At 44.7% G+C, this 15,644-nt stretch overlaps 1 protein-coding gene across 1 annotated transcript in view; it reads left to right on the plus strand.

The window, feature by feature from the left end:
* aplf (aprataxin and PNKP like factor) overlaps nt 1-15,644 on the plus strand; it is a 143,697-nt gene that overhangs the window by 33,864 nt on the left and 94,189 nt on the right. Inside the window, exon 6 of the mRNA XM_033026343.1 lies at nt 7,449-7,636. Coding sequence (XP_032882234.1) covers nt 7,449-7,636 — 188 coding nt within the window. The remainder of the gene's footprint in view (nt 1-7,448; nt 7,637-15,644) is intronic.

Raw genomic sequence — 15,644 nt, forward strand, 5'->3', positions numbered from 1 at the left:
AAGAAGTCATCGCTGGCATTTTCACAACCGCTTGAGTTTCACAAGTAATTTTGTGTACTCTGAAATCACGTCTCATACGTGCAATAAGTGTCAGAATCGAACGTTGCCCCACATTGCTGCTCTTGCCAAGAACACGACTAACTGTTCCGGGTGGCTTCTAATCCACTCAAGAACCCTGCTTGCTATTTGGCCAAACAAAACATCAGGCAATGTGGGGTGGGCTGCATTAAAAACTTGCATTTACTCTTCACTGTCCGAGCTAGCTTCAAGGAGATGGGGGGGATGGAGACTAGATGAAAACTGAGGCAAAACAGATATCGATTATAGCACAGGTAGTTTTTAGAGATACAGCGTGGAAACAGGCCCCTCGGCCTTCTGTGTCCATGCCGACCAGCGATCCCCGCACATTAACACTGGGGACAATTTACAGTTTTACCAAGCCAATTAACCTACAAGCCCGTACGTCTTTGGAGTGTGGGAGGAAACTGGAGAAAACCCACGCAGGTCAAGGGGTACAAACTCCATACAGTGACACAGCTGGAGTCCTGGTACCATGGACAACCTGGAGCTCAATGCTCTTAAGACGGTGGAATTGATTGTAGACTTTAGGAGAGCTCCCCCTCCCCTCCCTCCACTCACCATCAACAACACCACAGTCACATATGTGGAATCATTTAGGTTCCTTGGAACCATCATCTCCAGGGACCTATAATGGGGGGCCACCATCGACTCCACAGTCAAAAAGGCCCAACAGAGGATGTACTTCCTGTGGCAGCTGAGAAAACACAATCTGCCACAGGCCATGATGCTCCAGTTTTATACTGCCGTCGTAGAGTCTGTCCTCACCTTCTCCATCATGGTCTGGTTTGGCTCAGCCACCAAGCACGACATCCGGAGGCTACAGCGCATCATTCGATCAGCTGAGAAGGTTATTGGCTGCAACCTTCCCCCCATTGACGAACTGTACACTGCAAGGGCCAGGAAGCGAGCGGGCAAGATCATCCCTGACCCCTCTCACCCTGGCCACAAACTCTTTGAATCACTTCCCTCTGGAAGGCGACTCCGGACTGTCAAAACCGCCACAGCCAGACATTAAAACACTTTTTATCCACGTGTAGTAGCTCTACTCAACAGCCAAAAGTCCGTAGCCTCCTTTTAATTCTTCACGTTTAAATTATAATGTTTTATTTTTAATTGTCTACTGTATACCGTGTTGTTACTTGCAAGCAGAGCACCAAGGCAAATTCCTTGTGTGTATACATACTTGGCTAATAAAATGTATTCAATTAAATTCAATTCAATTCAGACAGCATCCGTAGTCAGGATCTGACCCGGATTTCTGGCGCTGTAAGGCAGCAACTCTACCGCTGCGCCACCGTGTCGCCCAAATCAGAGAGGGAACATTTTGTGAAAGCTCTTGAGGAAGGAAGGGAATGCACAGGGCACTCGTATAGAGCAAGAACGTTCTCTTGTCCAAGGGCAAGTTAAGGGTTCTGCTTCCAGTCTTGAGATGAAGGGCAGTAGTTATGACGTGGTTGAACAATGTTGTAGAATTGGGTTAGGAAAGATTATGGAGGGATATATCAAGAGTGTTTAATTGTCACATGTACCCACAGAAAAACAATGATATTCTTACTTGCTGCAGCTAAGTTACTGTGCAATTCACCTCAACCCCATTGTGGACATTGGACTCTTGATCTGATGCGCTACAATGCTGAGCACTATATTCTGCACCCCTTTGCTCTACCTATTGTACCTGAGTTTGACCTGATTGTATTTATCCGTAGGTAGACAAAAATGCTGGAGAAACTCAGTGGGTGAGGCAGATTCTATGGAGCGAAGGAAAAGGTGACGGTTCAGGTCGAGACTCTTCTTCAGACTCCTTGGTGGTTTTGACAGTCCGGATTCGCCTCTCAGTCTTGACCCGAAACGTCACTTATTCCTTCGCTCCATAGATGCTGTCTCACCCGCTGAGTTTCTCCAGCATTTTTATCTACCTTCGATTTTTCCAGCATCTGCAGTTCTTTCTTGAAGTATTTATCTGTAGTATTATCTGGTTTGATTGGATATCATACACAACAAAGCTTTTCACTGTACCTAGCTACAAGTGACAATAATAAACCTAACATAACAGGCTTGTTTACACAGCACAGATAAAATATAATCATTTAAAAAATTAAATTAATTAATAGCTAATGCTAGGTAGCCACGATGGTGCAAAAATGAGGTCTGTAGTGAAACCAAAACAGTCCCTAGAAGTTCATAGTTGTTGAGGCTATCAATCTTTATATTTTATAACTATATTTGTTTATACTAGTTTATTTTATAGTATTAAACCCTGTTTTGGTTGCACCACGGACCTCATTTATTGCACATTTTGACATACTTATAAGAGGACAAGGGTGAGAAGTAATGGTGATCAGGTCACATTATTTGGTTCAGAACTATTCTATGTTCCTGTAAGTTTCCACACTTGCAGTGGGTATTGTTATATGTACAAAATGTTGCCAAAGCAGTAATTATCCGAGTTTATAATTCAATGTGAGTGGTAGTAAATTTGCCATTACGAGGCACTTGTTTCACCCTTCTTGAGTAATCAAGATCAGATACTCTGCTTGCCTTGGTTACATTTAAAATTGAGATAACTTCAAAGCAAGCCTCAAGCTAAGGTTCGTTCATTCATTGCAAGTCTCTGACGGAGGCTTTTTATGGATTAGTTCATAGGCTTTTGACATTTGTAATTACAAACCATATTGACATCATTACCATTTAAGTAATCATGGACCTCAATTGTTTAAACTAATTTATAATTTCTTTTAAAGAATTACATTTTTTTAAACATTTTAAGACATTAAATGAGCTGTTTTTTACCTGAATGCTGATTAAAATTATCTACTTCAATTCTTTCAAAGCAGCACTTAATGACTGATCAAAGACCATAGATCTATGAAGCTGCTCCCCCTCAGTGCACTGAGTAAATAGTTTACCCACGTACAGGTTTAGTCCTATTCTTTTAACTACCTGGATAAAATGAGCACCAGAGCTAAAATCTCAAGTTGGTTCAAATGATGCCATCGTTTTTAACTAATTCTCAGATTTCGATCAAAGGTGGAAGAAAATCTGGTTAACACTACAACTTGCATCATTTTTTAATTTAAATTAAAATTGTAAATAATATGTTCTAATATTATTATACTTGGACATTGATTAGCACGGGTGTCAGAAGTTATGGGGAGAAGGCAGGAGAATGGAATTAGGATGGAGAGATAGATCAGCCATGATTGAATGGCGAGTGGACTTGATGGGCCGAATGGCCTAATTCTACTCCTGTCACTTATGACGTTATGAATGAAAATGTAAATTTTTAAAAACTAATTGTTTTGCCTTGTTTAATCTATGCAAAGGTGCTTGAAGAAAGCTCTTTCTTGTTTATTTTAATTTAGCGATACAGGCCGTTCAGCCCATCGAGTCCATGTCGACCAGCAATCCCCATACACAAGCACCATGCTACACACTAGGGACAGTTAAACATTGTGACCAAAGCCAATTTACTTACAAACTTGTATATCTGTGGAGTGTGGGAGGAAAGCGGAGGAAAACCCGGAGAAAACCCACGCAGGTCACAGGGAGAACGTACAAACTCCGTACAATCAACACCCGTAGTCAGGCTTGAACCAGGGTCGCTGGTGCTGTAAGGCCGCAACTGTGCCACCGTGCAGCCCTTGCTCTCTTCAATTTCTATCTTCATTCAAAGTTTATTTTTGAGAAAGGTAATCGTCAAGAATACACAAACACTTTGCAAAAAAAGGAATTGGAACAAAGCCGTTGCATTATTTTTTCATGATGGGAACAGCTAGGGTAAATGCACAGAGTCTTTTACCCCTTGTGGAGGAATCAAGAATCAGGGGACATAGGTTTAAGGTGAGAGGGAAATGATTTAATAGAAACTTGGGAGGCAGCGTTTTCACACAGATGATGGTGGGTGTATGGAATGAGCTGCCAGAGGAGTTGAGGCTGGGACTATAATGACATTTGAAAGACATTGGGACAGGTACATAGATAGGAAAGGTTTAGAGGGATATATGGGCCAAACGCGGGCAGTGTAAATAGGGCATCTTGTTTGGCGTGGCTCTATAAGGAAAATAAATAGAAAAAACTGAGATAGTGAGGCAGATAAAATGACATGAGACTTGCATTGGATTTAAACATTAGTGATTAGTTGGGATTTATGGCTTATTGGTGTGCTGCATATTCTATGTAAGACAAATCGGTCTACCGGTGAAACAACAGCAGTACTTAGTAATAATTACCACGCTTATAGCATATTGGCCAGCACAACGGCGCAGCTGTTAGAGTTGCTGCCTCTCAGCGGCGCCAGACACAGGTTTAATCCTGACCTTGGGAGATGTGTGTGTGTGTGTGCAGTTTGCCTGTGAACGTGTACGTTTCCTCCAGGTCCTCCGGTTTCCACCCACATTCCAAAGATGTGTGGGGTTTATAGGTCCATTGACCTCCATAAATTGTCTCTAGTGTGTAGGGAGTGGATGAGAAAATGGAATAACATAGAACTAGTGTGAACGGGTAACCAAACGATGGTCGGCGTGGACTCGGTGGGCCACGCTGCATCTCAAAACCAAACTAAACATTATCAATGTTGAATGAAGGAGGGTCTCGACCCGAAACGTCACCCATTCCTTTTCTCCAGAGATGCTGCCTGTCCCGCTGAGTTACTCCAGCATTTTGCGTCTCCCTTCGATCTAAACCAGCATCTGCAGTTCTTTCTTCAACATTATCAACTCCAGAATGAACAAGAAAACTGGTATTTTAGCAAGTTTTGTTCAGCATCCAGTTGCTAATTGCTACCATAGCACAAATGATGGTACACTTAGCAGATAAATAGCTACCCGTCTATTACTGCATAAGCAGATATTTTGATTTTAATCTTACAAAACTGCTGTGAGTAATTTACCGCATGCAAATTGTTGAATATAAAAACAAGGAGAAAGTTTATTCTTCCACAAGTTGATTTTCCTTGGCATTGATCATTGTTTGTTCAGTCGAGCTGTTGAAGTTGAGAGAAATACCTATCTCCTGTGGGACAAACTTATTTCCTAGTTCTAAGAGCTGTAGTGAAGTATTTGTACTTCCTGGCAGGAGTAGGTTTCTACTGATGAATTTGAAGAAGACTATCTTTCATTGGCTGCAGATAGATTGGCAAATATCGCGTTTACTGAAGGGCCACAGTGGGTATTGAGCTTGAGTTTAGTTTATTGTCACGTGTACCGAGGTACAGTGAAAAGCTTTTGTTTTGTGCCAACCATTCAGCGGAAAGACAATCACAATCGAGCCATCCACAGTGTACAAATACATGATAAGTTCATAAGATCATAGGTGATAAGAGCAGAATTAGGCCCATTCAATCTACTCCGCCATTCAATCATGTTTGATCTATCTTTCCCTCTTAACCCCATTCTCCTGCCTTCTCCCCGTAACCCCTGACACTTAAAAAGAATAACGTGAATACCGTTTAGAACAAGGTAATGCCCGATCAAAAATATCCAAGGGTCTCCAATGAGGTAGATAGTAGTTCAGGACTGCTCTCTATTGTTGGTAGGGTGATTTATTTGCCAGATAACAACTGGGAAGAAACTGTCCCTGAATCTGGAGGTGTGCATTTTGCCCGATGGGAGAGGGGAGAAGAGGGAGTGGCCAGGGTGTGACTCGTGCATGATTATGCTGCTGGCCTTGCCGAGGCAGCGTGATGTGTAGATGGAGTCAATAGAAGGGAGGTTGGTTTGTGTGATGGTTTGTCTGGGCTATGTCCAATCTTCCCGCTGTTTGCATTATAAAGGCTCTGACATGCGCCTCTGAATGTAGAAAATATTGAAATGTGTTTATATATTCCCGTGAGATATTCCAGCAGCATAAGAATATTCCAAGACGTTACCAGCTGTGTGTGTGCCAAAAACGAATAATCACCAATTGGGGCAGCCCGGTGGCACAGCGGTAGAGTTGCTGCCTCACAGTGTCGGAGACCCGGGTTTAATCCTGACTGCAGGTGGTGTCTGTACAGAGTTTGGACATTCTCCCCGTGACCGTGTGGGTTTTCTACGGGAGGACTCGGTGGGCCAAAGGGCCTGTTTCCGCGCTGTATCTCGAAACTAAACTAAACCAAGATTGTAATTTTGTTATGAAATGAACATAATAATCTTTATCAGATTGCAACTCCATCAAGTGCTGAAACTGAGTATTGTGGTCTGTGGAAAGGGCATTTGGCTGGCTTGCCTTCATTGGGAAGGGTGTTGAGTCACACTTGGAGCAGGGTGTGCATTTCTGATCTCCCAGCTGCAGGAAGGAAGAGTGCAGAACAGATTTGTCAGGGTGGAACCTGGATTTGCAGGGTTGATTTAAAGGGAGGCTGGACCGGCTGGGTTTTTGGAGTGTAGGAGACACACCATTGATCACCCATTCATACTGGTTCTACATTATCCCACTTTCTCATCCACACCCTACACACTAAGGGCAATTTACAGAGGCCAATTAAACTACAAACCTGCATGTCTTTGGAAACTGCAGCCCCCAGGCGGTCACAGGGAGACCGCGGCCACATGCCATCATTAGTCAGAGGGTGGGGAATCTGAGGAATTCTTTGCCACAGAAGGCGGTGGAAGCCAAGCCAGTGGAAAATTTTAAGGCAGAGATAGATAGATTCTTGATTAGTACTTGATGAGGTTATGGGGAGAAGGCAGGACAATGCCACAGAAGGTAGTTGAGGCCAGTTCATTGGCTATATTTAAGAGGGAGTTAGATGTGGCCCTTGTGGCTAAAGGGATCGGGGATATGGAGAGAAGGCAGGTACAGGATACTGAGTTGGATGATCAGCCATGATCATATTGAATGGCGGTGCAGGCTCGAAGGGCCGAATGGCCTACTCCTGCACCTATTTTCTATGTTTCTATGGTTCTAATGGGGTTGGGAGGGAGAGATAGATCAGCTTTGAATGAATGGCGTAGTAGATCTGATGGGTCGAATGGCCTAATTCTACTCCTATCACTTATGAGAACGCACAAACTTCACATAGGCAGCATCCAAGGACAGAATCGAACCTGGGTCGTGGTGGGAGATTGCAACCTTCACATGGTCCGCCCTGTTTCGACGAATGCAATCAACCCGGCGTGCACAATCAAATAAGATCAAATAGAACAAGTTGCCCTACAACTTTAGGCTGTGCACGCCACACGCAAGAAGAAGAAGAACCCGGGTCTCTGGCGCTGTGGGGCAGCAGCTCTACTAACTGCACACTGTGCTGCACACAAATGTGATGGAAAAAGTAGTTGAATAATGTAGCGTGAGCATTTAACTGATGTGTACAGGCTCCGTTTTGTCTACGAGAAAAAGCACCGCTATTGATGAATGGCTTGCTACTTGTTCGTTTTATTTTGCTTTAGGTAAAGGAAGGGGAAGAGGAAGAGGTGAAGCAGAGAAAACCAAAGATGAGGTAACTCAGCCAGGAAGGAAAAGAAATGAATCGTCTGAGAATGATGAAGGAAATGAAGTGTCAGAACAACCACTGGAGAAAAAGGGCAGAAGGAAAAAAACTGAGGCAAGCGGAAATGGAAAGCACTCAAATGACAAGGCAAGAATTATCTGTGGGGTTATTATTATTTTCAAATAATCTGCTGTCTTAATTTCCCATCATATTATGAATGAATGAATTACTACTTATTAGACTTAATAGTTAGAATATAAATTAACAACATTGCTCTCACATTTAGCAAATACTGAGATAGAGATAAACTGCAGATGCTGGTTTATACCAGAAAAGATACAGAGTGCTGGAGTAACTCAGCGGGTCAGGCAGCATCTGTGGAGAACATGGATAGGTGACGTTTCACAGAGTGCTGGAGTAACTCAGCGGGTCAGGCAGCATCTGTGGAGAACATGGATAGGTGACGTTTCACAGAGTGCTGGAGTAACTCAGTGGGTCAGGCAGCATCTGTGGAGAACATGGATAGGTGACGTTTCACAGAGTGCTGGAGTAACTCAGCGGGTCAGGCAGCATCTGTGGAGAACATGGATAGGTGACGTTTCACAGAGTGCTGGAGTAACTCAGCGGGTCAGGCAGCATCCCTAGAGAACATGGTTAGGTGACGTTTCAGGACGTCAAACTGAAGAAGACCCGAAACATCACCCGAAACATCACCTATCCACGTTCTCCAGCGATGCTGCCTGACCCGCTGTGTTATTCTAGCATTTATTTTTTGTACTTTTCCATGTTCTTTAAGTGGGACGGTGATACAGCAAACATGCCATGTTAGCTGTGGGCTAGGTGAAAGCAAGTTACAGACAATGAAACTCACCAGGACAACATTGAAACTAGGACAAAGGACAATAAGTGCAGGAGTACCCCATTTTCCCCATATCCCTTGACTCCGCAATCTTTAAGAGCTCTATCTAACTCTCTCTTGAAAGCATCTAGAAAATTGGCATCCACTGCCATCTGAGGGAGAGAATTCCACAGATTCGCAACCCTTTGGGTGAAAAAGTTTTTCCTCGTCTCCGTTCTAAATGGCCTATCCCTTTTTCTTATACTGTGGCCCCTGGTTCTGGACTCCCCCAACATCGGGAACATGTTTCCTGCCTCTAGCGTGTCCAAACCCTTACTAATCTTACGTGTTTCAATAAATTCTCCTCTCATCCTTCTAAATTCCAGTGTACACAAGCCTAGCCGCTCCATTCTATCAACATATGACAGTCCCGCCATCCGGGAATTAACGTGGTGAACCTACGCTGCACTTCCTCAATAGCAAGAATGTTCTTCCTCAAATTAGGGGACCAAAACTGCACACAATACTCCAGGTGTGGTCTCACTAGGGCTCTGTACAACTGCAGAAGGAACTCTTTGCTCCTATACTCAACTCCACTTGTTATGAAGGCCAACATGCCATTAGCTTTCTTCACTGCCTGCTGTACCTGCATGCTTACTTTCAGTAAGCAACGATTAAGGTCCTGACATTCTAGATCCCATGTTTTATCTTGAGAAGCAGAAGTTGTTTGTGAACGATTTCTTACAACAAGCTTGAAGGAGCAAAGTATTGGTCTAGTTGGGAGGGACCCAAGATGACTGGAGTCAAAGTTCTTCTGTAGAGACATTGAAACACACTTGTAGAGAGGAACATGGAAGTTGCTTCAAATGCCAGGGAAAGATGCAGTCGCCTGGCAATGAGGCAACATAACATAGAAACATAGAAACATAGAAATTAGGTGCAGGAGTAGGCCATTCGGCCCTTCGAGCCTGCACCGCCATTCAATATGATCATGGCTGATCATCCAACTCAGTATCCCGTACCTGCCTTCTCTCCATACCCTCTGATCCCCTTAGCCACAAGGGCCACATCTAACGCTCTTAAATATAGCCAATGAACTGGCCTCGACTACCCTCTGTGGCAGGGAGTTCCAGAGATTCACCACTCTCTGTGTGAAAAAAGTTCTTCTCATCTCGGTTTTAAAGGATTTCCCCCTTATCCTTAAGCTGTGACCCCTTGTCCTGGACTTCCCCAACATCGGGAGCAATCTTCCTGCATCTAGCCTGTCCAACCCCTTAAGAATTTTGTAAGTTTCTATAAGATCCCCTCTCAATCTCCTAAATTCTAGAGAGTATAAACCAAGTCTATCCAGTCTTTCTTCATAAGACAGTCCTGACATCCCAGGAATCAGTCTGGTGAACCTTCTCTGCACTCCCTCTATGGCAATAATGTCCTTCCTCAGATTTGGAGACCAAAACTGTACGCAATACTCCAGGTGTGGTCTCACCAAGACCCTGTACAACTGCAGTAGAACCTCCCTGCTCCTATACTCAAATCCTTTTGCTATGAAAGCTAACATACCATTCGCTTTCTTCACTGCCAGCTGCACCTGCATGCCCACTTTCAATGACTGGTGTACCATGACACCCAGGTCTCGCTGCATCTCCCCTTTTCCTAGTCGGCCACCATTTAGATAATAGTCTGCTTTCCTGTTTTTGCCACCAAAATGGATAACCTCACATTTATCCACATTATACTGCATCTGCCAAACATTTGCCCACTCACCCAGCCTATCCAAGTCACCTTGCAGTCTCCTAGCATCCTCCTCACAGCTAACACTGCCCCCCAGCTTAGTGTCATCCGCAAACTTGGAGATATTGCCTTCAATTCCCTCATCCAGATCATTAATATATATTGTAAATAGCTGGGGTCCCAGCACTGAGCCTTGCGGCACCCCACTAGTCACTGCCTGCCATTGTGAAAAGGACCCGTTTACTCCTACTCTTTGCTTCCTGTTTGCCAGCCAGTTCTCTATCCACATCAATACTGAACCCCCAATGCCGTGTGCTTTAAGTTTGTAAACTAATCTCTTATGTGGGACCTTGTCGAAAGCCTTCTGGAAGTCCAGATACACCACATCAACTGGTTCTCCCCTATCCACGCTACTAGTTACATCCTCGAAAAATTCTATAAGATTCGTCAGACATGATTTACCTTTTGTAAATCCATGCTGACTTTGTCCAATGATTTCACCACTTTCCAAATGTGCTGCTATCCCATCTTTAATAACTGACTCTAGCAGTTTCCCCACTACCGATGTTAGACTAACTGGTCTGTAATTCCCCGTTTTCTCTCTCCCTCCCTTCTTAAAAAGTGGGGTTACGTTTGCTACCCGCCAATCCTCAGGAACTACTCCAGAATCTAAAGAGTTTTGAAAGATTATTACTAATGCATCCACTATTTCTGGAGCTACTTCCTTAAGTACTCTGGGATGCAGCCTATCTGGCCCTGGGGATTTATCGGCCTTTAATCCATTTAATTTACCCAACACCACTTCCCGGCTAACCTGGATTTCACTCAATTCCTCCAACTCCTTTGACCCGCGGTCCCCTGCTATTTCCGGCAGATTATTTATGTCTTCCTTAGTGAAGACGGAACCAAAGTAGTTATTCAATTGGTCCGCCATATCCTTGTTCCCCAAGATCAACTCACCTGTTTCTGACTGCAAGGGACCTACATTTGTTTTAACTAATCTCTTTCTTTTCACATATCTATAAAAACGTTTGCAGTCAGTTTTTATGTTCCCTGCCAGTTTTCTTTCATAATCTATTTTTCCTTTCCTAATTAAGCCCTTTGTCCTCCTCTGCTGGTCTCTGAATTTCTCCCAGTCCTCCGGTATGCTGCTTTTTCTGGCTAATTTGTACGCATCATCCTTCGCTTTGATACTATCCCTGATTTCCCTTGTTATCCACGGATGTACTGCCTTCCCTGATTTATTCTTTTGCCAAACTGGGATGAACAATTTTTGTAGTTCATCCATGCAGTCTTTAAATGTCTTCCATTGCATATCCACCGTCAACCCTTTTAGAATTAATTGCCAGTCAATCTTGGCCAATTCACATCTCATACCCTCAAAGTTACCTTTCTTTAAGTTCAGAACCATTGTTTCTGAATTAACAATGTCACTCTCCATCCTAATGAAGAACTCAACCATATTATGGTCACTCTTGCCCAAGGGGGCACGTACAACAAGACTGCTAACTAACCCTTCCTCATTACTCAATACCCAGTCTAAAATAGCCTGCTCTCTCGTTGGTTCCTCTACATGTTGATTTAGATAACTATCCCGCATACATTCCAAAAAATCCTCTTCCTCAGCACCCCTGCCAATTTGATTCACCCAATCTATATGTAGATTGAAGTCACCCATTATAACGGTTTTGCCTTTGTCGCACGCATTTCTAATTTCCTGTTTGATACCATCTCCAACTTCACTACTACTGTTAGGTGGCCTGTACACAACACCCACCAGCGTTTTCTGCCCCTTAGTGTTTCGCAGCTCTACCCATACCGATTCCACATCCTGCAAACTAATGTCCTTCCTTTCCATTGCGTTAATCTCCTCTCTAATCAGCAACGCTACCCCACCTCCTTTTCCTTTCTCTCTATCCCTCCTGAATATTGAATATCCCTGGATGTTCAGCTCCCAGCCTTGGTCACCCTGGAGCCATGTCTCCGTGATCCCAACTATATCATAGTCATTAATAGCTATCTGCACATTCAACTCATCCACCTTATTACGAATGCTCCTTGCATTGAGACACAAAGCCTTCAGGCTTGTTTTTACAACACTCTTACCCCTTATACAATTTTGTTGAAAAGTGGCCCTTTTTGATTTTTGCCCTGGATTTTCCGGCCTGCCACTTTTACTTTTCACCTTGCTACCTATTGCTTCTACCCTCATTTTACACCCCTCTGTCTCTACGCTCACACATTTAAGAAACCCTTTCCCTTTAACTCCATCCTCCACTAGCCCATTCGACACCCCACCCCCCTTATTCAGTTTAAAACCACCCGTGTAGCAGTGGCAAACCTGCCTGCCAGAATGCTGGTCCCACACCTGTTAAGATGCAATCCGTCCCTTTTGTACAGTTCCCCCTTACCCCAAAACAGTTCCCAGTGATCTAAGAATCTAAATCCCTGCCCCGTGCACCAGTTCCTCAGCCACACGTTGAGGTCCCGTATCTCCCTGTTCCTGCTCTCGCCAGCACGAGGAACTGGAAGCAAACCGGAGATAACAACCCTGGAGGTCCTGCTTTTCAGCATTTTTCCGAGCTCTCTAAAGTCACGCTGCAGAATATTCACCCCCTTCTTTCCGACATCGTTTGTGCCGACATGCACTACCACTTCTGGATGTTCACCTTCGCCCTTGAGGATTTTCTGCACTCTGTCCGTGACATCCTGGATCCTGGCACCAGGAAGGCAGCACACCATCCTCGCATCCCGTCTGTTGCCGCAGAGACCTCTGTCCGTACCTCTCACAATGGAGTCTCCCACTACAATGGCGTTGCCTGCCTTAGGCCTTTTTGGTTTTGGCTCAACAGCCCTATTCACATCACAAGCCAGTCCGCCGCCCAGTGTAAACACCTCTTCTGTCCCGACAGCTTCTAAGTGGGTGAACCTGTTCACAAGAGGTACAACACCCGGGGACGTTGGCATTCCATGCTTCCCTCCCGTTCTCACTGTCTCCCACCTTCTCTCTTCCAGTACCTTAGGTGTAACAATCGTACTGTAGGACTTGTCGAGGAACGACTCCGTTTCTCGGACGAACCGGAGGTCATCCACTTGCTTCTCCAGTTCCCCAACACGGCCCTTCAGGAGCTCTACCTGGATGCACTTCTCGCATTTGTAGCAGCCAGAGGCACCAGCGGTGTCCTTGACCTCCCACATACTGCAAGCATCGCACTGAATCAGCTTGCCTGACATCTCCTTCTTTCGTCTCCTCTCCGAAGACTCTCGAGCCAAAGACTCACACTTCCCTCACAGGGCACTTCCCTCACAGGGCACTTCCCTCACAAGGCCGCTCGCTAAGAGCAGTCTTGCTTAAATTAACTGATAAATTGCCTGATTTACCAATTTACAAACCAAATTCCTCAGTTTTCAACTGTTTTCCCAGCACTGACTCACTTCTCTCCTCCCACTTGGGCTAGAGCCAATCAGTCGTATCTCTTGCTAAGCTCCAGCTGCTGTTGTTGCTCCCAAAGCTACAGCAGTTCATATTTATATATGAATATATAACTATATAAATATATATATATATATCTATATCTATATAATATTAAAACTGTGTGTGTGTGTGTGTGTTTCTGCCTGACTTGTGGGTGCCAGCCTTTGATTCGTTGCTACGCCAACACCAGACCCAGAAACGCCACGATTTGTTCCATTTCGGTAGAGATTTCACTTTTCATTCCAAGTAACCACAACTGATTAAATTTCGTCGTGTTTATGTACACATTTTTAATAAAATCCTTCTTCCCCCCCCCTGCCCCACTCACTCATTTTGTTGCCTCCTGCTGGCTAGTGACCATAACGGCTGCTGGCGCCCGCCTCTCGCCTCAAAGACGCCATTTAAAAACAGCCGCACTGCTGAGTGCTCGAATCTTTAGTTGGAGGACCACGTCTCCCGTGGGGGCTACGAGTAGGGATCGGCTGCGTTGGGGGAGCAGACCCAACGGGTCTGCACTTGGTCTAGTATATATATATATGTGTATGTGTGTGTGTGTGTGTGTGTGTGTATAATATATATACCCACACACACACACAATTTCTCTCCAGGGATTAATAAAGTTCTATCGTATAGTATCGTGTGTGTAGGAAGGAACTGCAACTGCTGGTTTAAACTGAAGATAGACACAAAAAGCTGGAGTAAGTCAACAGGTCAGACAGAATCTCTGAACAAAATAAATATATTACGTTTTGGGTTGGGTCTGAAATAGGTTAGATTCATAGAAACATAGAAAATAGGTACAGGAGTAGGCCATTCGGCCCTTCGAGGCTGCACCTCCATTCAATATGATCATGGCTGATCATCCAACTCAGTATCCTGTACCTGCCCTCTCTCCATACCCCCTGATCCCTTTAGCCACAAGGGCCACATCTAACTCCCTCTTAAATGTAGCCAATGAACTGGCCTCAACTACCTTCTGTGGCAGAGAATTCCACAGATTCACCACTCTCTGTGTGAAAATATGCATGCGCTTGGTCCATATCCCTCCAAACCCATCCTATCCATGTACCTGTCTAAATGTTTCTTAAATGTTACGATAGTCCCTGCCTCAACTACCTCCTCTGGCAGCTTGTTCCATACACACACCACACTGAAAAAGTGAACCCCCCAGATTCCTATTAAATCTTTCCCCCTCTCACCTTAAACCCATGTCCTCTGGTCCTCGATTCACCTACTCTGGGCAAGAGACTCTGTGAGTATACCCAATCCATTCCTCTCATGAATTTATACACCTCTATAAGATCACCCCTCATCCTCCTGTGCTCCAAGGAATAGAGTCACAGCCTCCTCAACCTCTCCCTATAGCTCACACCCTGTAGTCTTGGCAACATCCTCGTAAAACTTCTCCACCATTTCCAGCTTGACACCATCTTCCCTGTAACATGGTGCCCAGAACTGAACACAGCACTCTAAATGCGGCCTCACCAACGTCTTGTACAACTGCAACATGACCTCCCAACTTCCATGCTCAATGAAGAAGGGTTTCGGCCCGAAACGTTGCCTATCTCCTTCGCTCCATAGATGCTGCTGCACCCGCTGAGTTTCTCCAGCATTTTTGTCTACCTTCCATGTTCAATGCTCTGATGGATAAAGGCCAATGAACCAAGAGGCTTTTTGGCTCCCTATCTACTTGTGACTCCACTTTCAAGGAACTATGTACCAGTAGCACGCCTGTCAAACAGTCTGAAGAAGGGTCTCGACCCGAAACGTCACCCATTCCGTCTCTCCAGAGATGCTGCCTGCTCCGCTGAGTTAATCTAGCATTTTGTGTCTATCTTCGGTGTAAACCAGCGTCTGCAGTTCCTTCCTCCACTGCCCTCACTGACTGACTCTTGTCAATAGTCCACACCGACCATCAACCAACTAGTTATATCCTACACGCTTGGGTAATTTACAGAAGTCAATTAACCTACAACCCTGAACGTCTTTAGAAACTGGGGCACATGGAGAAAACCTACGCGGTCACAGGGTGATCGAGCAAACTCCATACAGACAGCATCCTGAGTCAGGATGGAACCCAGGTCTCTGGCGCTGTGAGGTAGAAACTCTAC

Source organism: Amblyraja radiata, chromosome 8, assembly GCF_010909765.2.
Source record: "Amblyraja radiata isolate CabotCenter1 chromosome 8, sAmbRad1.1.pri, whole genome shotgun sequence".
In the NCBI taxonomy this organism is placed as follows: Eukaryota; Metazoa; Chordata; class Chondrichthyes; order Rajiformes; family Rajidae; genus Amblyraja; species Amblyraja radiata.